This window comes from Mandrillus leucophaeus, unplaced genomic scaffold, assembly GCF_000951045.1.
Source record: "Mandrillus leucophaeus isolate KB7577 unplaced genomic scaffold, Mleu.le_1.0 Scaffold180, whole genome shotgun sequence".
NCBI lineage: Eukaryota > Metazoa > Chordata > Mammalia > Primates > Cercopithecidae > Mandrillus > Mandrillus leucophaeus.
The window spans coordinates 838,254-858,016 of NW_012101810.1; the positions used below are offsets into that span (position 1 = coordinate 838,254).

General features: G+C 63.1%; 1 protein-coding gene across 1 annotated transcript in view; it reads left to right on the top strand.

Moving 5' to 3' along the window:
* The window catches only part of INTS1 (integrator complex subunit 1), a 41,946-nt gene that overhangs the window by 19,281 nt on the left and 2,902 nt on the right, over positions 1–19,763 (top strand). Inside the window, exons 16-42 of the mRNA XM_011977578.1 lie at positions 3,297–3,388; positions 3,572–3,632; positions 4,626–4,823; positions 5,134–5,263; positions 5,482–5,661; positions 5,846–5,995; positions 6,831–7,010; positions 7,098–7,202; positions 8,036–8,203; positions 8,302–8,413; positions 9,558–9,719; positions 10,836–10,982; positions 11,387–11,485; positions 11,842–11,966; positions 12,548–12,802; positions 13,352–13,511; positions 13,731–13,871; positions 14,252–14,435; positions 14,515–14,638; positions 15,262–15,386; positions 15,525–15,612; positions 15,685–15,911; positions 16,071–16,194; positions 17,777–17,910; positions 18,267–18,459; positions 18,949–19,076; positions 19,382–19,494. Coding sequence (XP_011832968.1) covers positions 3,297–3,388; positions 3,572–3,632; positions 4,626–4,823; positions 5,134–5,263; positions 5,482–5,661; positions 5,846–5,995; positions 6,831–7,010; positions 7,098–7,202; positions 8,036–8,203; positions 8,302–8,413; positions 9,558–9,719; positions 10,836–10,982; positions 11,387–11,485; positions 11,842–11,966; positions 12,548–12,802; positions 13,352–13,511; positions 13,731–13,871; positions 14,252–14,435; positions 14,515–14,638; positions 15,262–15,386; positions 15,525–15,612; positions 15,685–15,911; positions 16,071–16,194; positions 17,777–17,910; positions 18,267–18,459; positions 18,949–19,076; positions 19,382–19,494 — 3,905 coding nt within the window. The remainder of the gene's footprint in view (positions 1–3,296; positions 3,389–3,571; positions 3,633–4,625; positions 4,824–5,133; positions 5,264–5,481; positions 5,662–5,845; positions 5,996–6,830; positions 7,011–7,097; positions 7,203–8,035; positions 8,204–8,301; positions 8,414–9,557; positions 9,720–10,835; positions 10,983–11,386; positions 11,486–11,841; positions 11,967–12,547; positions 12,803–13,351; positions 13,512–13,730; positions 13,872–14,251; positions 14,436–14,514; positions 14,639–15,261; positions 15,387–15,524; positions 15,613–15,684; positions 15,912–16,070; positions 16,195–17,776; positions 17,911–18,266; positions 18,460–18,948; positions 19,077–19,381; positions 19,495–19,763) is intronic.

Genomic DNA, 19,763 nt, shown 5'->3' on the forward strand with positions numbered 1-19,763 from the left:
CCACTCCCCACTCCCTCCCGGGTAAGCCCACGCCCCGCTCCCCACTCCCTCCCGGGTAAGCCCGCACCGCTCTCCCCACTCCCTCCCGGGTAAGCCTGTGCCCCACTCCCCACTCCCTCCCAGGTAAGCCCGCGCCCCACTCCCCACTCCCTCCCGGGTAAACCTGCACCACTCTCTCCGCTCCCTCCCGGGTAAGCCCGCGCCCCGCTCCCCTCTCCCTCCTGGACAAGCCCGCACCCTGCTGACCTCACAGGTCTGCTGGTGACCTGTTTCCAGAGACCAGTGAGGCCACTGCGGGCCTTGACTGGCTGGGCCCGAGTCCCACCCTTACCTGGGTTCCAGTGGGCCGTTTCCCCGTTGTCTTCCCCCGTGTCTCCAGCTCAGTCATACTTTTTACTCCTGTGTTTAACATACGTGTATTATTTTTCACACAACGAGTTTATGCTCTGTGTTTCACGGCTTTATGGAGAGAGAATTCACACACGTGTCATCTAAAGTGTGCAGTTCCGTGTTTTCAGGATGTTCACAGGTTGTACAATCTTCATTGTAATTTAATTGTAGAACCTTCTTTGGTCCCCCCAAAAGAACCCCATTCCCACCAGCCGTCACTCCTCATTCCTCCCACTGCAGCCGCTCACCTGCTGTCATCTCTGTAGTGTGGCCTTTTGGGCGTTTTCTGTAAACGGCATCCTACCGTGCGTGGTCTCATGTGACCAGCTTTCTTTCCCGGGTGTGCTGTTTCCGGGGTCGCCTGTGCTGTAGCGTGAGGCAGTATCAAAGTCCTCCTTGTGGCTGACGGTGCCCCACTGTGTGGACAGACCACGTCTGCTGCTTCCACTCCTCTGCTGACAAACGGTGCTGCCGTGAGCGTGTGTGGACAAGTCTGTGTGGACGTGTCTTCAGTTCTCTTGAGCAGGTGGCTGGGAGTGGGGTTGCTAGGCCAGGTGTTTAACTGAGGCTCTGTCAGACACTCCCCAGCGGCTGCCCCCACCTTGAGTTCCCACTTGGATCACCGCCAGCGCTGCATGATCATTCCCAGTTTCCATCCCATCCTCGCTCGCACTCATGGCTGTTTCTCAGCAGAGCCATCCTGCCGGGGTGAGACGGTATCTCACAGTGGTTTCGGTTTGCATTTTCCATTTTTTGTGGGGAACAGAGTCTTGCTCTGTTACCCAGGCTGGAGTGCAGTGGTGCAGTCACGGTTCACTGCAGCTTCAACCTCCCTGGCTCAAGTGATCCTCCTGCCTTGGCCTCCTGTGTAGCTGGGACTATAGGCATGTGCTACCATGTCCAGCTAATTTTACTGTCTGCAGAGATGGAGCCTCACTTTATTGCCCAGGCTGTTTTCAAACCCCTGGGCTCAGGCAGTCCTCCTGCCTTGACCTCTTAAAGTATTGGGGTTACAGGTATGATGAACCACTGCGCCTAGCCAGAAGTTTTCAATTTTGAGCAAATCCAGTTTTACGTATTTATCTTTGGTTTCTGTGCTTTTGTGTCATATCTAAGAAACCATTGCCTAGTTCAGGATAATGGAGATTTAATTCTGTGTTTTCTGTCAAGGGTTTTATCATCCCAGCTCTTACATTCAGGTCTTTGAGCCATTGTGATTTAGTTTTTATGGTGTGAGGCTGGGGTCCGGCTTCATTCCTCTGTGTGCGGACATCCAGCTGTCCTGGCACCGTTGCTGAAAGCCTGTCTTTCCCTGATGAGGGTCTTTTGGCTCTGTGTCGTAGTTACCCATGTGGGTTGTTCCTGGACCCTCACTTCCGGTCTGTGGACCCACGCGGCACAGAGCTCACCTTTGGGGAGGCCCAATCATCTTCGTGCTGCTGCCACTGTGTGTGCTTTGACGTTGTACCTAGGATGCTGGGGCTGCCCCATGCTCCCGAAGCCTTCCTCCCGTTTTCTCCTAGGAACCTTATAGTTTGGCGCTCCCTGTCTCTGGAGCCTGTCATCCGCTTGATGTGTGATGTTTGGTGCGGCCCTGCTTCGTTCTGTTGGTGTTGATTCTGGTTGTCGCAGCACTGTTGTTGAGAGGGCTGTTCCTGCGCCTTGGACTGTCTTGGCGCGCTCTCGGCAGTCTGCACCTGAGTATGAGGGTTGACCTCTGGACTCTTGTAGCGTGTAGGCGAGAGGGTTGATCTCTCGACTCAGCTCTGCTCTGTCCGTCTGTACGTCCGTTCTGTCCGTGTATGTGTCCATCCTCTATGAGGGCTGAGTTTTAAAATTGGGAAGTGCGTTTTCCAACTTTGTTCTTTCCCAGGATTGTTTTGGCTGTTCTAGGTCCTTGCATTTCCATGTGAATTTCAGCGTGAGCTTGTCAATTTCTGCAAAACAGCTGACTGGGATTTTGAGACAGTGTAGAATCGTGGGTCAGTCTGGGGAGCCCCTCCATGTCAGTGAGGCCACACCCTGCGATCTGTGCCCGTGGGCAGGTTTCCCCTTATCCGGAGCTGACACCCTTTCAGAGGTGTCCCTTTATCCAGAGCCCACACCTTTTCAGGGGTTTCCGTTTATCCAGAGCTGACACCGTTTCAGGGGTTTTTGTTTATCCAGAGCCCACACCCTTTCAGGGGTTTCCGTTTATCCAGAGCTGACACCGTTTCAGCAGCGTTGTGGAGTTTTGGTCAGATGCACCTCGGAATCCCATGCTGCACCCGAGCCTCGCGTGCTCTCTGATGCCACGGTCGAGGTTCTCCTGCCGCGGTCGAGGTCCTCCTGCCGCGGTTGAGGTCCTCCTGCCGCGGTCGAGGTGCTCCTGCCGCAGTCGAGGTCCTCCTGCCGTGGTCGAGGTCCTCCTGCCTCTCTCTCCTTCGGCAGCTGCTGCCCACTCTGCTTTCTGGTGTGGTCTTTCCCTCTGGGCAGCCTCCGCATGTGGCTCGTGTCTCAATTCACATCTGTCTCATAGTTAGGATTGTTTCCTCACCTGAGGGGCCCATACTTTAATTGTATCGTTACAATTCTATCTCGATGGTTCCCGGGGTGGTGTCTGTCATCTCATGTAGAAGATGAGAATCACTGATACTTAATGAGCATGTATTATGTATCCACCACTGTTCCCGTTTTATAGATGAGAAACAGAGACTTAGAAAGGTAAGGACGGAGCTGGAGTCGGGCCTGGACAGGGATCCCAGAGCCAGGCTCACACAGGTGCTTGGACAGGTGTCACTGGAGGGCAGTCCCGAGAGGAGCTGGGAGCCAGCACCGTCCCTGCCCCAGCTTTGCCGCCTGGCCCGGCCAATCCTTGGCGCTGAGCTTGGTGTGCCGGACCCATTCGGGGCGCCCCTGCCTTCCAGGTACCAGCCTCCGAACCTTGCTATCTCCACCCTCTACTGGAAGGCCTGGCCCCTCCTGCTGGTCGTCGCGGCATTCAACCCAGAGAACATCGGTGAGCCCCTGCTGGCCGCCGCGGGCACACGCATGGCCCTGCTGGTCCTTCTTTTGGGGCAGTTTGTCTGTTGGGACTTGGGATGAACCCAGCTGGGGACGAGAGGAGGAGCTGGGAGAGGGTGGGATCACACGCCTGGTGCCCAGGGGAGCCTGGCCAGCCCCACACCCTCCGGTTCCCTAGGCCTGGCTGCGTGGGAGGAGTACCCGACCCTGAAGATGCTCATGGAGATGGTGATGACCAAGTGAGTCCGCACGTCCCCTCGGTGGGCCCAGGGCGGGGAGCAGGGCCTGAAGTGAGTCCTCTCGTCCCCTCGGGGAGCCTGGGGCGGGGAGCAGGTATCGTGGGGACCAGGTGTGTGTCGTTGGGATCAGGTGTGTGTGTGGCTGTTGTGCTGTGGGGAGTGGGCGTGTGTCTGCCTGTGGTTTTGTAGGGACTGGGCGTGTGTCTGCCCGTGGTTTTGGGGAGACCGGGCGTGTGTGTGCCCGTGGTTTTGGGGTGACTGGGCGTGCATCTGCCTGTGGTTTTGTGGGGACCGGGTATGTGTGTGCCCGTGGTTTTGGGGTGACCGGGCGTGTGTCTGCCCGTGGCTTGGGGGGGACCAGGTGTGTGTCTGCCCGTGGCTTTGGGGGGACCAGGCGTGTGTCTGCCCGTGGCTTTGGGGTGACCGGGCATGTGTCTGCCTGTGCGTTGTGGGGAGTGGGCGTGTGTGTGTCCTGAGGTGGGTGGCACAGCTGCTTCCTCCACCTCTGAAGGAGCAGATTGACTTTGGGGCCTTGGGGTCAGAGCTCAGATTAGAGCAGCCATGGGGAGTTGGGTATAGGAACACGCCAAAGCCATATGTGCCTCTGTAGGCAGAGAGTCCCTGCCCTGCAGGTCAGTCCCTGGATGGGTGGGCGGAGCCTGCGTGGCTGTCATACTGGGCTGTGCTCCCGGCGTGGGTGGCGTGGGCGGGAGGTGGCCTGGGAGGAGGCCGGGTTCTGATGCTGCGGCCTTGGCTCTGGTAAGGGCGGCATGCTGCCTGTGGAGGACGAGGCCGTGGCTGGACCGCACCTCATGGCTTCTCGCTGTGCTCTGACAGCTCTATGGATGCTCCCGGGCGCCCTGTGCTCCTGACTCCTGTGCAGCAGGCAGCAGCGGCCACAGGGGTTTTGACCCTTCTTAACCCTGAGCGTGGTCCGCTGGGAGTGAGCCCTTCGTGGGGGACAGGGTGACACACTCCTCTCTCTGGCCCTAGCAACTACTCCTACCCGCCGTGCACCCTGACGGATGAGGAGACCCGGACGGAGATGATGAACCGTGAGCTGCAGACTGCCCAGCGGGAGAAGCAGGAGATCCTGGCCTTCGAGGGGCACCTGGCAGCCGCGTCTACCAAGCAGACCATCACTGAGAGCAGCAGCCTCCTCCTGTCGCAGCTCACCAGCCTGGACCCCCAGTATGCAGCCCACACAGCCCTGCCCCACGCCTGCCGTCAGGACCTATGGGTGATTGGTGTGGGTGGGACAGAGGCTGAAGGAGCAGGCGGAACCGACTGCACTGCGGCAGACCCTAAAAGGCCTGTGGAGCCCCACCCCCATGTCCCTGGCTTACTGCTGTGGGGCCAGGCCTTGGGGACATCCCAGGTCAGGACGGGTCGCCTATCTCGGGCTGTCGGCTGCCCCTCGAAGCAAGGATGGGAGGAGGGGGTGTTCTGGGGGTGATCCGCTCAGGGCATGCTGACACATCATGTCCTCTGTGACCCTCAGAGGGCCCCCTCGGAGGCCTCCCCCTCACATCCTGGATCAAGTGAAAAGCCTCAACCAGTCCCTCCGCCTCGGGCACCTCCTGTGCCGCAGCCGAAACCCCGACTTCCTCCTCCACATCATCCAGCGGCAGGTGAGCTCAGAGGCTCCAGGAGGTAGAGATGGCGGTCTCGGGAGGCCCGGAGCCTTCCGGAGGCCTTGGTGGCCAGAAGCGGGCAGGACACACCTGGATGCCAGGCCCATGAGCTGGCTGCTGTGTGTTGTCCTTTCCGGCTCCAAGGTCGCCCGGGGGGCTGGTGGCAGGTGTTGGGCCCAGAAGGCGCTGAGCGGGGGCTGCTGTCACCTGCCCAGGCCTCCTCGCAGTCCATGCCCTGGCTGGCGGACCTGGTACAGTCCAGCGAGGGCTCCCTGGATGTGCTGCCCGTGCAGTGTCTGTGTGAGTTCCTGCTGCACGATGCTGTGGACGATGCTGCCTCCGGAGAGGAGGACGATGAGGGCGAGAGCAAGGAGCAGAAGGCCAAGAAGCGGCAGGTCAGGGCTGCCCACCCGCCTCTCACCCCGCATCCCTGTCAGGGCTGCCCACCCCTCAGCCCACCCGCCTCTCACCGCACACCCCTGTCAGGGCCGCCCACCCCTTGGCCCACCCGCCCCACACCCCACATCCCATCTGCCTGTTTTGTCACTTGCACCCCTGAGAGCACCCTCCTCCCCACAGAGGCAGCAGAAGCAGCGGCAGCTGCTGGGCCGCCTGCAGGACCTGCTGTTGGGCCCGAAGGCTGATGAGCAGACAACGTGTGAGGTGCTGGACTACTTCCTGCGGCGCCTCGGCTCCTCCCAGGTGGCCTCCCGTGTGCTGGCCATGAAGGTGAGGTGGTGGGCGGGTCTTCCTGCGCATGTTCTTCATGTTTAAAATGAGTAGGCTGGGGACCAGGCACGGTGGCTCAGGCCTGTAATCCCAGCACTTTGGGAGGCCAAGGTGGGAGCATCCTTGAGTCCAGGAGTTTGAGACCAGCCTGGGCAACACAGGGAGACCCCATCTCTACAAAAAATGAAAAAATTAGCTGGGTGTGGTAGTGTGTGCCTGTGTTCCCAGCTACCCTGGAAGCCAAGGCAGTAGGATCACTTGAGCCCAGGAGTGTGAGACCAGGCTGGGCAACACAGTGAGACCCATCTCTACAAAAAATAAAAGATGAAAAAAGTTATCTGGGTGTGGCGGCATGCACCCGTGGTCCCAGCCATTGGGAGGCTAAGATGGGAGAATCACTTGAGCCCAGGAGGTTGAGGCTGCAATGAGCTGTGATCACACCACTGCACTCCAGCCTGGGCAACAGAATGAGACCCTGTCTTAAAAAGTGAAAGTAAAAATAAAATGAGTGTTCAGTTCACCCCGACTGTATTTTTAAGTTCCTTGCCCGCGTAGGAGGGGTGCGCTGTTGAAACGTGAAGGCAGACCCCGCCACCTGCCTGTTGTTCCTTTCCTGCTGGGGACGGGAGGGTCCAGAGTGGCTTCACGAACGTGAACAGAAGCGTTTAACAGAAAGAGCTCAGACTCATTTTTCCCTTTTCCCTGTGGCCTCCCCTGGGAAGCAAGCACCACATTCTTCTCGGGGCTCTGAGGGCACTGCCGTGTGCTCCCGGGGCCGGGCTGAGACCCTGCCCGCACTGCTGAAGCCAGCCCAGCTCACGCGTGTCTGCCACAGGGTTTGTCGCTCGTGCTTTCGGAGGGCAGCCTGCGGGACGGGGAGGAGAAGGAGCCCCCCATGGAGGAGGATGTGGGGGACACAGATGTGCTGCAGGGCTACCAGTGGCTGCTGCGGGACCTGCCCCGCCTGCCTCTCTTCGACAGCGTCAGGAGCACCACAGCCCTGGCCCTGCAGCAGGTGAGGGCGCTGACCAGGGCCGCGGTGGGCGGGGATGAGAGGGCCACAGCCCTGCCCCGGTGCTGCTCAGACCACCCTCCCCTCTAGGCAATCCATATGGAGACCGACCCCCAGACCATCAGCGCCTACCTGATCTACCTGTCCCAGCACACGCCTGTGGAGGAGCAGGCCCAGCACAGCGACCTGGCCCTGGTGAGGCAGCAGAGCCAGCCAGCAGAGTGGCCCTGGGGAGGGGATGGGGGCAGCACAGAGACCCCGCCCTGGGTAGGGTATGGGGCCAGTGGTGCAGTGCCCTGGGCTGGCGGCTTCTTGGGCCTCAGGGAAGCATTGAGGGTGGGAGGGCTGTTACAGCTGCTGTGCTGGTTCCTCTGTGACCCTGTGGCCACCTGTGTCCCTTCCTTAGTCACCACTCACTCCCTGGAGCCTTTCTCCCTAGTCCCTGAGGGTGCGAAGTCACAGGGATGAGGGTGCCTTGTTCACAGCAGGGTGGAATCTGAGCCATCAGCCCTCTTCCCCACACCAGGAGGGTTTGGGCTGTGGGCCCAGGTCGCTGGGCACCTGCCCGCTGTCCTCAGCATCTCTGGCTTACATGTGTGGCGCTGTCTCCTGTCTTCTCTCCTGGGTGCTATCCTTCTCCGCTGGGCGTCTTCCAACTTTGCACTGCTGTCCTCTGTCCCCAACCTGCGCTGTGACCTAGTGAAAGTTCGTGGCCCGAGTCCTTGGGGAATGAGCGATGGGTGAACAGATGGTGGCTGCTGGGCAGAGGGCAGCAGTGTCTGCCTTCAGGGCCTGGTCATTGTCCTTGGCCGTGAGAGTCGTGTCCTCCCTCCCGCCTGGAGAGTCCGGCCCAGCTCTGGTTGTCTCCCCTGGAGGCCTGTGGCAGAGTGAGGGTCTGCGGTGCTGGTGCTGGTGCCGTGGGCCCTGCCTAAGATCCCAGTGAGGACGTGCCTGCGGTAAGGCCGCCCCAGCTGGCCGGAGAGCCGAGCTGTCTTGGAGCCTCTGACACCCCCCTGTCCACACACCAGGACGTGGCCCGGCTGGTCGTGGAGCGCTCCACCATCATGTCCCACCTCTTCTCCAAGCTCTCCCCGAGTGCCGCGTCGGACGCCGTGCTGAGCGCTTTGCTGTCCATCTTCTCACGCTACGTGAGGCGCATGCGGCAGAGCAAGGAGGGCGAGGAGGTCTACAGCTGGGTGAGGCCGCGCAGCGCGCTCGGTGCCGACTTGGTGCCCTTGGCGCTGGCCCAGGGTCCCCGAACCTCACGGCCCTGACTCCGCCTCCTTTCCCGCAGTCGGAGTCTCAGGACCAGGTCTTCCTGCGCTGGAGCAGCGGGGAGACGGCCACCATGCACATCCTCGTGGTCCACGCCATGGTCATCCTGCTGACGCTGGGCCCGCCGCGAGGTGAGCCGCCACGGGCACTGAGAGGGCAGCTTCGTGCCAGGCGGGCCATGGCCCTGACCACACCCAGCGGCTTCCGCGTCCTTGCCTTGCTTCTGGGCGGGAAGCCCTCCGGCCCTTTCACCCAGTGTCCTAGCTTCTCTCCTAAAGAGGAGGCTGCAGTCCGTCCCGCGTGTCTCTGAGCACTTGGTGGACACGTGGGAGATCCCCGCGTGGTGTGACCTCCCAGCCTGGAGAACCCTGAGCTGGAGGGCCTGGTGTAGCCTGCAGTCAGAGTCCTCACTGCCCCAGCCTATCTGTGTAGGCCTGCGGTGCCTGGGAGGCGGCAAACTCAGGGTTTCACTGTGTGGAGGTGCGACATGAGGCTGCCAGGCAAGCGGGTCCTCTCCCCAGGGCCCGGGCATGTGACCCTGAGGACGCTCTGGCCAGCGCAGTGTTGGGAATCCGGCGCCCACCCAGCCATGCCCTCTGTGGCCGCAGCCTTCCGCTTTGTTTTTGGCTGACACCAGGAACTGCTCCCACGTTCACCCCATTGTGTCTGCCAGTGGGGGAAGGGGGCGGAACCCCCTTGCTGGGGTTTGGGTGGACGTGAGCAGGCTGTGCCAGGGTGGTGAACCCGCTTGCAGAGGTCGGGTGGATGTGGGCAGGCTGTGCCAGGGTGGTGAACCCCCTTGCAGAGGTCAGGTGGATGTGGGCGAGCTGTGCCAGGGAGGTGAGCCCTACTGGGAGGCAGATGCAGTCACAGGTGTCACCCTTGGGAAGGGCAGCAGGGGAAGCTGGCCCTGTGTGGCCCTGGGTCTGTGGGGTTTCCCATTGGCTTTGTGGAGCCAGAGAGCTGGATGGGACCTGGTTCAGCCAAGCAAAGCCTCGAGGGCAGGGGCTGGACAGGGACACGCACATGTCCGCTTGGCCAAGACAAAATGGCGGTGATACTGCTTGCCGTCCTGCAGTGTCTGTGAGGATCAAATGCGTGCACCTACGCAGAGCATCCGTGAATAGCAAGTACTCTAGCACGGGAGCCCCGTGCTCCTCCCAAGCCTCAGTTTCCCCCTTGGGAGAGGAGGTGCCTCTAGCCTTGGCACCAGCTGTGCTTGGGGCTGGGCTCCCGGCGGGTCTGAAGGCTGCTCACCCATTGTCCTTCCTGAAGCCGACGACAGCGAGTTCCAGGCACTGCTGGACATCTGGTTTCCAGAGGAGAAGCCGCTGCCCACCGCCTTCCTGGTGGACACGTCGGAGGAGGCGCTGCTGCTTCCGGACTGGCTGAAGCTGCGCATGATCCGTTCTGAGGTGCTCCGTCTGGTGGATGCCGGTACGGCCCAGGCTGGGCTTGAGTGGTGGGGGCTGCTGACTCGGGGGTCCCGGACCTCTCACCTGCTCCTCGGCTCTGAGGTGCTCCACCTCATGGACGCCGGTACGGCCCAGGCTGGGCTGGGGGGCAGACCGCTGACTCGGGGGTCCCGGGCCTCTCACCTGCTCCTCCGCTCTGAGGTGCTCTGCCTGGTGGACGCCGGTACGGCCCAGGCTGGGCTCGGGGCGGGCTGCTGACTCGAGGGGGTCCCAGGCCCCTCACCTGCTCCTCGTGGGCCTGGACGGTCTCCGGCCGTGGCAGAGGAGAAGACTGGCCAGGTGGCCTCAGGGGATCCTGCAGATCATATGTCCTGGCCACAGCAAGCTGTGCTGGCCCCTGGGAGGAGATCTAGGGCAGCCTGTGCTGGCCCTGTCTGGGAGGGTCTTACTGTTAGGCTCAGGGGCCTAGAGTGAGAAACGGGGCCTGGACGGAAAGATGAGAAAGTGGTCTGGGGTTGGAGGGGAGGAGGGGAAGTGGTGGGGCCTCTGGGTTGGTCCCTGAAGGATTTGGGGGTTGAAGCTGCAGCCGGGGACCCCAGCAGGGGATGAGCGTGGGGCCTGGGCCCACGTAGGTCAGTAGGGCTGGTGCCTGGTCAGTGAGGAGACATGGGGGGCAGCTTGGTGAGTAAGTGGGGCTGGCTCAGGAAGCCCCTGACTGCCAAGGGGTCTAGGCTATTGTGTGCCCGCGGGAGCCGTCGATGGCTTCAGGGTAAGAGCGCCATCCTGAGCATTGAGAGGAGATAGTCACGGCGCCCTGTGTGCAGTTCGGGAGGTGTACTGCGCCGTGCCACCATAGGCCCTCTGGTGCGTCCACCCACCCCCGGGGATGGGGCCCACACAGCTGCCATCCAGGGCGCAAGGCGGTCCTGAACTGCTGTCCCCTTGTGCGGCCCCAGGTCTCGGGTGGGGCTGCAGAGTGTGCACCGCTGTGGGTCTTGGGTGGGGTCACTGAGCACGTGTGGCCCAGGGTCTCGGGTGGGTGGGGTCACTGCACACAGGCAGCCCCAGGTCTCGGGTGGGGTCCCAAGTGCCTGTTGCCCGGGTCTCAGGTGGCGTTACAGAGCACGTGCACTCTCAGCCCTGCAGGACCTGGAGCCGCAGCAGCTGCTGCTGTTCGTGCAGTCCTTTGGCATCCCTGTGTCCAGCATGAGCAAACTCCTCCAGTTCCTGGACCAGGCGGTGGCCCACGACCCCCAGACACTGGAGCAGAACATCATGGACAAAAGTAAGATGCCAGGGACCTGCGGAGTGGGCCACACACGCTGACCGAGCCCCAGCCCAGCCAGGCTTTTGGGGCCTGGGTGCGAGCGGGTGGGTGATCCGAGGTCAGCTGGGTGTGGGTGGCACTCGAAGCCAGGCTTAGAGCTGTGGGCCAGCAAGGCTGGCACAGGCAGAAGGGAGCCGAGGCCTGGGCCTGCCCCAACCATGGGGCCAGACACCCTGTCGGGCCTGTTCTGAGGTTGGAGGGACTGTTGGGGCCTCGATGCTCACTGAGCCTGCCCAGCTTCTGAAGTCCTTGGGAAGTGTTGGAGACCGTGGGGGTGTCCCCAACTCTGGTGTCTGTAGAGAGGGGAGGACCTGCCCCTGACCCCTGGCCGCGCCCAGGCGTGACCCTGCTGCTGTTTGCAGATTACATGGCCCACCTGGTGGAGGTCCAGCATGAGCGAGGCGCCTCCGGAGGCCAGACTTTCCACTCCCTGCTCACGGCCTCCCTGCCGCCCCGCCGAGGTACTGGGGAGGGACGGGGCCCACACAGAGACCCAGCCTAGGGAGGGAGACGGGACCTGCGTAACCACACAGTGCAGTGCACACTTGCTGATGTCACCTGAGAGGGGCCCCCACAGAGGTTCTCGGCCGGTCTTTGGTCAGCGTTTGCCTCTGGCCACCATGTGGGTTCTCGTTGAGTCTGAGATCCCTGTGGTCCTGAGCGAGACCTGGGGTCCTTGGGGAGCATGGAGCCCAGGTCTGAGCTCTTCCTCCTGGGTGACGGTCCCCAGGCAGGGCTGACCGTGGCTTGCAGAGTTTCTGCCACTGGAAGCCAGTCAGGAAGTGTCCAGCCGCTGATGGTTCTCCTGTCTCTGCAGACAGCACAGAGGCACCCAAACCAAAGAGCAGCCCGGAGCAGCCCACAGGCCAGGGCCGGATTCGGGCAGGGACCCAGCTCCGGGTGCTGGGCCCTGAGGACGACCTGGCTGGCATGTTCCTCCAGGTAGCGATGCTGCTGCGCGTGGGTCTCTACCTGCAGCCCCTCTTCCTGTGTACAGCCTCCCCTGCCGCCTCACATGCACAGCGGCCTTGACATGCGTGACCGCCTGACCCTGGCACATTGCTTTCACGTAACACTCCCATGCCCTCAGATGGAGGCTTAGGCCAGCATTGGGGAAGGGGGTCACCCTGCCTCCTCCCTGCCGTCCTTGCACGCCCCTCTGCACAGGGCATCCAGTTTGATATATGCAGAAGCCAAAGTTGCAGGTCTCACCCGAGGTCTGGCTGTTGGAGCCGGGGATCCTGCAGGCCTCACCACCTCCTGATGGGGAGCCTGGTGGGCCCTGGGCAGGCTCTGGACACCTTCGTCCTCTGGGGCAGCTCCTGGGTGTTGGGGTCCCTCACTGCTCCCCATCACAGGTCTCAAGGGCCCTGGGCCCCTCAGGCCACAAGGCGGGGGCCACAAATGAACAAGGAGTTGATGGGACGCAGTTCTGGCATGAAGCTGCACCCACCGGGCACTCAGCCCCTCCGCTGGGCTCCTCTTCCTCCGCTTCCTCCTGACACCGGCCTGCCCTGTTCCAGATCTTCCCACTCAGCCCGGACCCTCGGTGGCAGAGCTCCAGTCCCCGCCCCGTGGCCCTCGCGCTGCAGCAGGCCCTGGGCCAGGAGCTGGCCCGTGTCATCCAGGGCAACCCTGAGGTGCCGGGCATCACGGTGCGTGTCCTGCAGGCCCTCGCCACCCTGCTCAGCTCCCCACACGGCGGCGCCCTGGTGATGTCCATGCACCGCAGCCACTTCCTGGCCTGCCCGCTGATGCGCCAGCTCTGCCAGTACCAGGTGCCCGGGTGTGGGCCTCGGGTGGGAGGAGGAAGGAAGGCAGTGAGGGCTCTGCCTTTCGCAGGACGGCCTGGGTGTTGTGACTGCTCCTGTGTGGGTCTTGGGTCTTGGTTTCTAAGCAAAAAAGGACAGTGCCCCAGGGAGCGGCGGCAGGGTCCCCTTTCTTCAGTGAACATTCCCCCGGGACGGGAGGTGGGGCAGTGCGGCGTCCGCCTGTTCGCGCCCCACCACCCAGGCGCGGCACCCCTGCCTTGCTTTCCCCGTCTGCTGGTGCCTGGGACTGTGTTTTACTTGCATGTGTGTTTATTTTTTCCCTTGAACCACATGGGAGCCCTCACCAACTGGGGGTTTTGAAACGGTCTTTGCGAGGTCATCTGGGCCTGTGCAGGGGAGGCACCGTTTCAGGCAGGAGGTGGGATGAGGTTGGCTCAGGCCCCAGGTGCTGGTCACGGCAGGTGTCAGCAGCCTCACAGCCCCGGTCTGGGCCTTGGGTGCCGGGTCCTTGTGTGTCATCTGCCAGGATAGCCACATGCCACTTTGTCCCCGCAGCGCTGTGTGCCACAGGACACCGGCTTCTCCTCACTCTTCCTGAAGGTGCTCCTGCAGATGCTGCAGTGGTTGGACAGCCCTGGCGTGGAGGGCGGGCCCCTGCGGGCACAGCTCAGGATGCTCGCTGGCCAGGCCTCGGCCGGGCGCAGGCTCAGCGATGGTGAGGACCGTGCCAGACTGGCAGACAGCTGGGGGGCACTGGATGGGGGCTCACACAGAGTGGCCAAGCTGCCTGGCACCCCGAGGCCCGGGGAGTGACTTGTGGGGGGGGTGCCTGCGTGGACCCAGGGGAGCTCTTCTACCGTGGGGCCTCCCTGGACGGGGCGTACCAATAGGGGTGAGGGCGGAGCCACAGGGCACTCACACAGACCTCCCACAGTGCGAGGGGGGCTCCTGCGCCTGGCCGATGCCCTGGCCTTCCGTCAGGACCTGGAGGTGGTTAGCTCCACTGTGCGTGCCGTCGTCGCCACCCTGAGGTCTGGGGAGCAGTGCAGCGTGGAGCCCGAGCTGATCAGCAAAGGTGCCTTCCTGGCCCAGTCCCCTCGGGCCGCTGGGGCCTTGGGAAGACCCAAGCCTGCGGCTGCTTCTTGCTGCCTAGTGGGGGACGGACAGTGGCTGCTCAGCACTGTCCTCAGAAAGTGCCCACAGAGGTCCCCTCTCAGATGGCCGAGGGCGGGGCCTCTTGAGAATGAGTTGGAGTTTCCTCCTTGGGGGGCCCCCCGATCACTGCTGCACCCAGCAAAGTGAGCCCCGGCCCCGGCTGCACTCTCTGGCCCTGGCTGGGCTCTCCTGTTGTGTTCCACACACGGTCACCCCACATCCCACCCTGGCTAGCCCACACCCACTCGGCAGCCCCCCCGACCTGGGCGTGACCCACATGTTTATCTGTCCCTTGCACAGTCCTCCAGGGGCTGATGGAGGTGAGGTCCCCCCACCTGGAGGAGCTGCTGACTGCGCTCTTCTCTGCCACTGCGGACGCCACCTCCCCGTTTCCGGGCTGTAAGCCTGTGGTGGTGGTGAGCTCCCTGCTGCTGCAGGAGGAGGAGCCCCTGGCTGCGGGGAAGCCGGATGCGGATGGCGGCGGGTGAGCTGGGGTGCTGCACACGGCCGGGGCAGGCGGGCAGGCGGCACCAGCTCCTCCCTGAGCCACCTTCTCCCTGCAGCCTGGAGGCCGTGCGGCTGGGGCCCTCGTCAGGCCTCCTGGTGGACTGGCTGGAGATGCTGGACCCCGAGGTGGTCAGCAGCTGCCCCGACCTGCAGCACAGGCTGCTCTTCTCCCGGAGGAAGGTGGGTGGTATGCAGCTTCAGCACGGGGACTCACCTGGGGTCTAGGGCTCTTCCTGACCTGCAGTGCAGCAGGCTTGGCCTGGGCGAGCCTTGCAGGGGCCCCAGTAGCCCCCCCTGCTCTCAGGCCGTGTCCTGTAGCAACCCAGAGGAAGGGCAGGGTCCCCTGTTGGCCCCAGCAGAGCCCAGGCCAGGGTCACAGTCGCCTGTGGACCAGCCAGATGTGGGGATGGGGCGAGTGGACGGGGTAGGGTTGGCCACGCCAAACCCTGTAGATTGTGTAGGGGCCTCCGTCTTCCCAAAGGGAATGGGGCTGTGGCCAGGAGAAGGGAGGGCAGGTGCTGGGCTCCCCAGGTCCCCCGCAGGGGAGGGATGGCCTCACCAGAGAGGCTGCACGGAGCCCTGGGCACCTCCACTCTGTGGCATGGCTCCCATGGGAAGAGGTGGGGAGATGCTGCACAGCCACCAGGAGGGGCCCTCCAGCACCACATGACGGGGCCGGTGTCACCGGCAGCACCCCAGGCCTCGGCTCTCTGAGCGGCTCATTGGGGAAACCATCAGCTGACCTCAGCAGAGCCTGCCATTGGCCCCGGTGAGGCCATCTGGGCTTCTTTCTCCCTCCCCAGGGCAAAGGTCAGGCCCAGGTGCCCTCGTTCCGCCCCTACCTCCTGACCCTCTTCACGCATCAGTCCAGCTGGCCCACGCTGCACCAGTGCATCCGAGTCCTGCTGGGCAAGAGCCGGGAGCAGAGGTGGGCGCCTCCCTGTCCCCGACCCGGGCCACGTGCACACTGGCCTTTGCCAGAACTCTCCCAGCGCCGGCTCTGACTGGTATCTCCCGTGCTGAGACGAGACACCTCATGCTCAGTGGAACCCGTGCCTCCCCACAGGTTCGACCCCTCCGCCTCTCTGGACTTCCTCTGGGCCTGCATCCACGTTCCTCGAATCTGGCAGGGGCGGGACCAGCGCACCCCGCAGGCAGGTCTTGGGAGGGTGGCCCATCCGGGAGAGGGCGTGGCGCTCCGGGACTGATGCAGATGCCTGTTACAGAAGCGGCGGGAGGAGCTAGTGCTGCGGGTGCAGGGCCCGGAGCTCATCAGCCTGGTGGAGCTGATCCTGGCCGAGGCGGAGACGCGGAGCCAGGACGGGGACGCGGCCGCCTGCAGCCTCATCCAGGCCCGGCTGCCCCTGCTGCTCAGCTGCTGCCGTGGGGACGATGAGGGTGTCAGGAAGGTGACGGAGCACCTGTCAGGCTGCATCCAGCAGTGGGGAGACAGGTGCTCAGGCCCCCTGGCCCCAGATGCTGCCTGGGAGTGAGCCCCATGGAGGGGGTCGAAGCCCAGCCCCGGGTGGTTCCCCATCACGCCTGGTCCCGTCCTCCCACCCCTGTCACTGGGGCCCCGTCCGCCTGGTGAGCCCTGCTCCATCTCTTCCAGTGTGCTGGGCAGGCGCTGCCGAGACCTCCTCCTGCAGCTCTACCTACAGCGGCCGGAGCTGCGGGTGCCCGTGCCTGAGGTCCTGCTGCACAGCGAAGGAGCTGCCAGCAGCAGCATCTGCAAGGTGAGGGCACCACTCTGCCGCTCCCTGCGCCGTCCCAGGTGCCCTGGCCGGGCAGGGAGGGAGGGCAGAGGCCCCAGTTTGTGTGGCCATCACCAGCTTCACCTCTTGTCCCTTCCTGGTCTGTGCTGCCCTGTGGCCCTGTGGGTTTGTCTGCATTGAGTTTTATACCGAGGGGGCCTGCAGGCGCTTCGCTCGCGGGGCGCCATCCTGCAGAGTCTGGAGAGTCGTGGTGTCATGGGCACTGAGCAGCCTGCCATCGTGTGGATGGACCGTTGGTTTATCTGCTCACCTGCTGGTGGACGTGGAGTCACGTTCAGTTTGGGGCAGTGACAGCTGCTGGGGACTCGTGCATGGGCCTTAGTGGACGGCTGCGTCCGCTCCTCTCCAGTCACCCTGGGGGCAGGGCTGGGCCTCTCGTGCCCGCTTCCCCGCCGCTGGCTGGAACCCGCAGCCTGTCTTCTGCTGGTACCACAGAGGGCAGCTGACTTTCTCTAATCATTTCTGCCTGTGACTTTTTTCAGTTATAAGTTGTTTTATATGTTGAAATCATACTTGATGTGCAGTTTTGCAGGGAGTTTTTGAGGCAGGGTGTCTGCTGCCAAGGCTGGAGTGCAGCAGCACCATCATAGCTCACTGCAGCCTCAACCTCCCGTGCTCAAGTGATCCTCCCACCTCAGCCTCCCGAGTAGCTGGGACCACAGGCATGTGCCACCACACCCAGTTAATTTTTTTTTTTTGAGACGGGAGTCTCTCTCTGTCGCCCAGGCTGGAGTGCAGTGGCCGGATCTCAGCTCACCGCAACCTCCACCTCCCGGGTTCAAGTGATCCTCCCACCTCAGCCTCCCGAGTAGCTGGGACCACAGGCATGTGCCACCACACCCAGTTAATTTTTTTTTTTTGAGACAGGAGTCTCTCTCTGTCGCCCAGGCTGGAGTGCAGTGGCCGGATCTCAGCTTACTGCAAGCTCTGCCTCCCGGGTTTACGCCATTCTCCTGCTTCAGCCTCCCGAGTAGCTGGGACTACAGGCGCCCACCACCTCGCCCGGCTAGTTTTTTTATATTTTTTAGTAGAGACGGGGTTTCATTGTGTTAGCCAGGATGGTCTCGATCTCCTGACCTCGTGATCCACCCGCCTCGGCCTCCCAAAGTGCTGGGATTACAGGCGTGAGCCACTGCGCCCGGCCATCTTTTTGTATTTTTAAAAACAGAGACGGGGTCTCGCCATGTTGCCCAGGCTGGTCTGAACTCGTGGGCTCTGGTGATCTTCCTGCCTCGGTCTCACAGAGTGCTGGGATGACGTGCATGAGCCACCGCACCCGCCTGGCCGATGTGCAGTTTTGGCTTGTTTCCCGCTTTGTATCATTTGGTGTTGAGCTTTGGTTTTATTCTGTGTGGGGTTTTCCCAGAGGCTGGCTGTGGCCTACCTGCCCTCCTGGGGTGCTCATGGAAGCCTTAAGGAGCCAGTTCCTCTGCTCATGGCATGCCATGTGGTGGATCGCGGCCACAGCTGGCGGCCAGGCTGAGTGTGGGCGGGCAAGTGAGGGGAGCCAGCGGCCCCAGCCTCAGAGGGCCCCTCCCTGCAGCTGGATGGACTCATCCACCGCTTCATCACGCTCCTGGCGGACACCAGCGACTCCCGGGCGTCGGAGAACCGAGGGGCGGACGCCAGCATGGCCTGCCGGAAGCTGGCAGTGGCGCACCCACTACTGCTGCTCAGGTGCTGCCTCAGAAGCACTGCCCTCACCAGACGCTGGTTTAACCAGGGCTGTGCGGCTCTCCAGCCTGGGCAACAAGAGTGAAACTCCATTTCAAACAAAAAACAAAAAGCATGTTTCCCATGGGCTGAGGTTGACGGAGGGAAGTCAGAGCCCTGAGTTGGGCCTCAGGTGGGAGGAGCTAGGTGGGCCCCAGAGAGGGGCAATGTCATCCCCACCTCCTAGGGCGGGGGTGGTGTGGGAGTCGGAGTGGGCAGCCCAGGGTCTGGCTCCCGGGGCGGTCAGTGGGGCCTTCCTCGGGACATGTGCCATGTGAGCCGGCTGGCCGGGGCTGACTGGGCCCTCACTGCGCCCGCAGGCACCTGCCCATGATCGCGGCGCTCCTGCACGGCCGTACCCACCTCAACTTCCAGGAGTTCCGGCAGCAGAACCACCTGAGCTGCTTCCTGCACGTGCTGGGCCTGCTGGAGCTGCTGCAGCCGCACGTGTTCCGCAGCGAGCACCAGGGGGCGCTGTGGGACTGCCTGCTGTCCTTCATCCGCCTGCTGCTGGTGTGTGCTCCCGCCGCCTGCCCCCGTGCTCCCTTCCACTCCCTCTGCCCTGGCCCAGGCCTGCCGCCTCCACCCGGGGAGGGACTGGGAGGACCCCTGCAACCAAGGCCCAGGCCAGGCCACCTGCCCTGGGGACCAGCTCCCACCCTGGGAAGCCCCTGCCTGCTGCCCCTCGTGTGCCTGGAGGTCCCACGTCCTGCAGAAGCCCAGCCCAGACCCTCCGTGCTGCTCTCTGCGTGTCGCTTGTGCCACCTCGAGCCCCTCATCGATCTGGGCATGTGCCCCAGACGGCTGTGTCCACACCCTGACAGGCCACGCTGGCCACCCTCGGGCCCGTGACGCCACAGTGATTGGCAGAGGGGGCTCATTGGCTGGGGGCTCGTTGGCTGTGGAGTCCGTGCCCTGAGGCTCTGGGAGCAGATGGGAGCACAGGCTGTGTTTTGGCCCAGCGGGGCAGAGCAGCTCGAGGGTGCCGCTTTTGCTTTGCAGAATTACAGGAAGTCCTCCCGCCACCTAGCTGCCTTCATCAACAAGTTTGTGCAGTTTATCCATAAGTACATCACCTACAACGCCGCGGCAGCTGTTTCCTTCCTTCAGAAGCACGCTGACCCGCTCCAGTGAGTGCCACGGGCTGCAGGGAAGCCTCGGGCCTCTGGCCAGGTCCAGCAGGGTCTGGAGGGTGTTCCCGGGGAGGCTGGGTCATGTCAGATCTGCGGCTCCTGAGGCAGGAGAGGGCTGCTGTGCGTGGTGCTCATCCCAGGGGGCAGAGGCCGCTCCACCCTGCGCCGGAGCTGTCCACACCCACCCCTGCAGCTCTCTGTCCTGTTCCACGCACACATGGCCTCCCCGCCTGGGCCTCCCCTGACCCAGCCTTCCGCCCGCCAGTGTCTTCCTCCCAGGTGAAAGCATCTTCTCTCCCTAGCGACCTGTCCTTCGACAACAGTGACCTGGTGATGCTGAAATCCCTCCTTGCAGGGCTCAGTCTGCCCAGCAGGGACGACAGGACCGACCGAGGCCTGGACGAAGAGGGCGAGGGTGAGTGGGGCTGGCAGGGGCTGCTGGAAGCAGCTGCGGAACAGTCCTGGGGGCCTGGTTTTCCCGGCTGCACAGCCAGCCCTGGGCCGTCTGAGGCATCCTGATGGGGTTTTGTGAGCCGGGACCTTGCTGACTGGCTGGCCCCTGGCCCACCTCATGGGGACGAAGTGCTGACTGGTGCCTGACAGAGCATCAGCACACCTGCCCGGCACATCGCCCCACCCGGCACATCACCTCCACCCCCGGCACGTCGCCCCGGCACCCCGGCA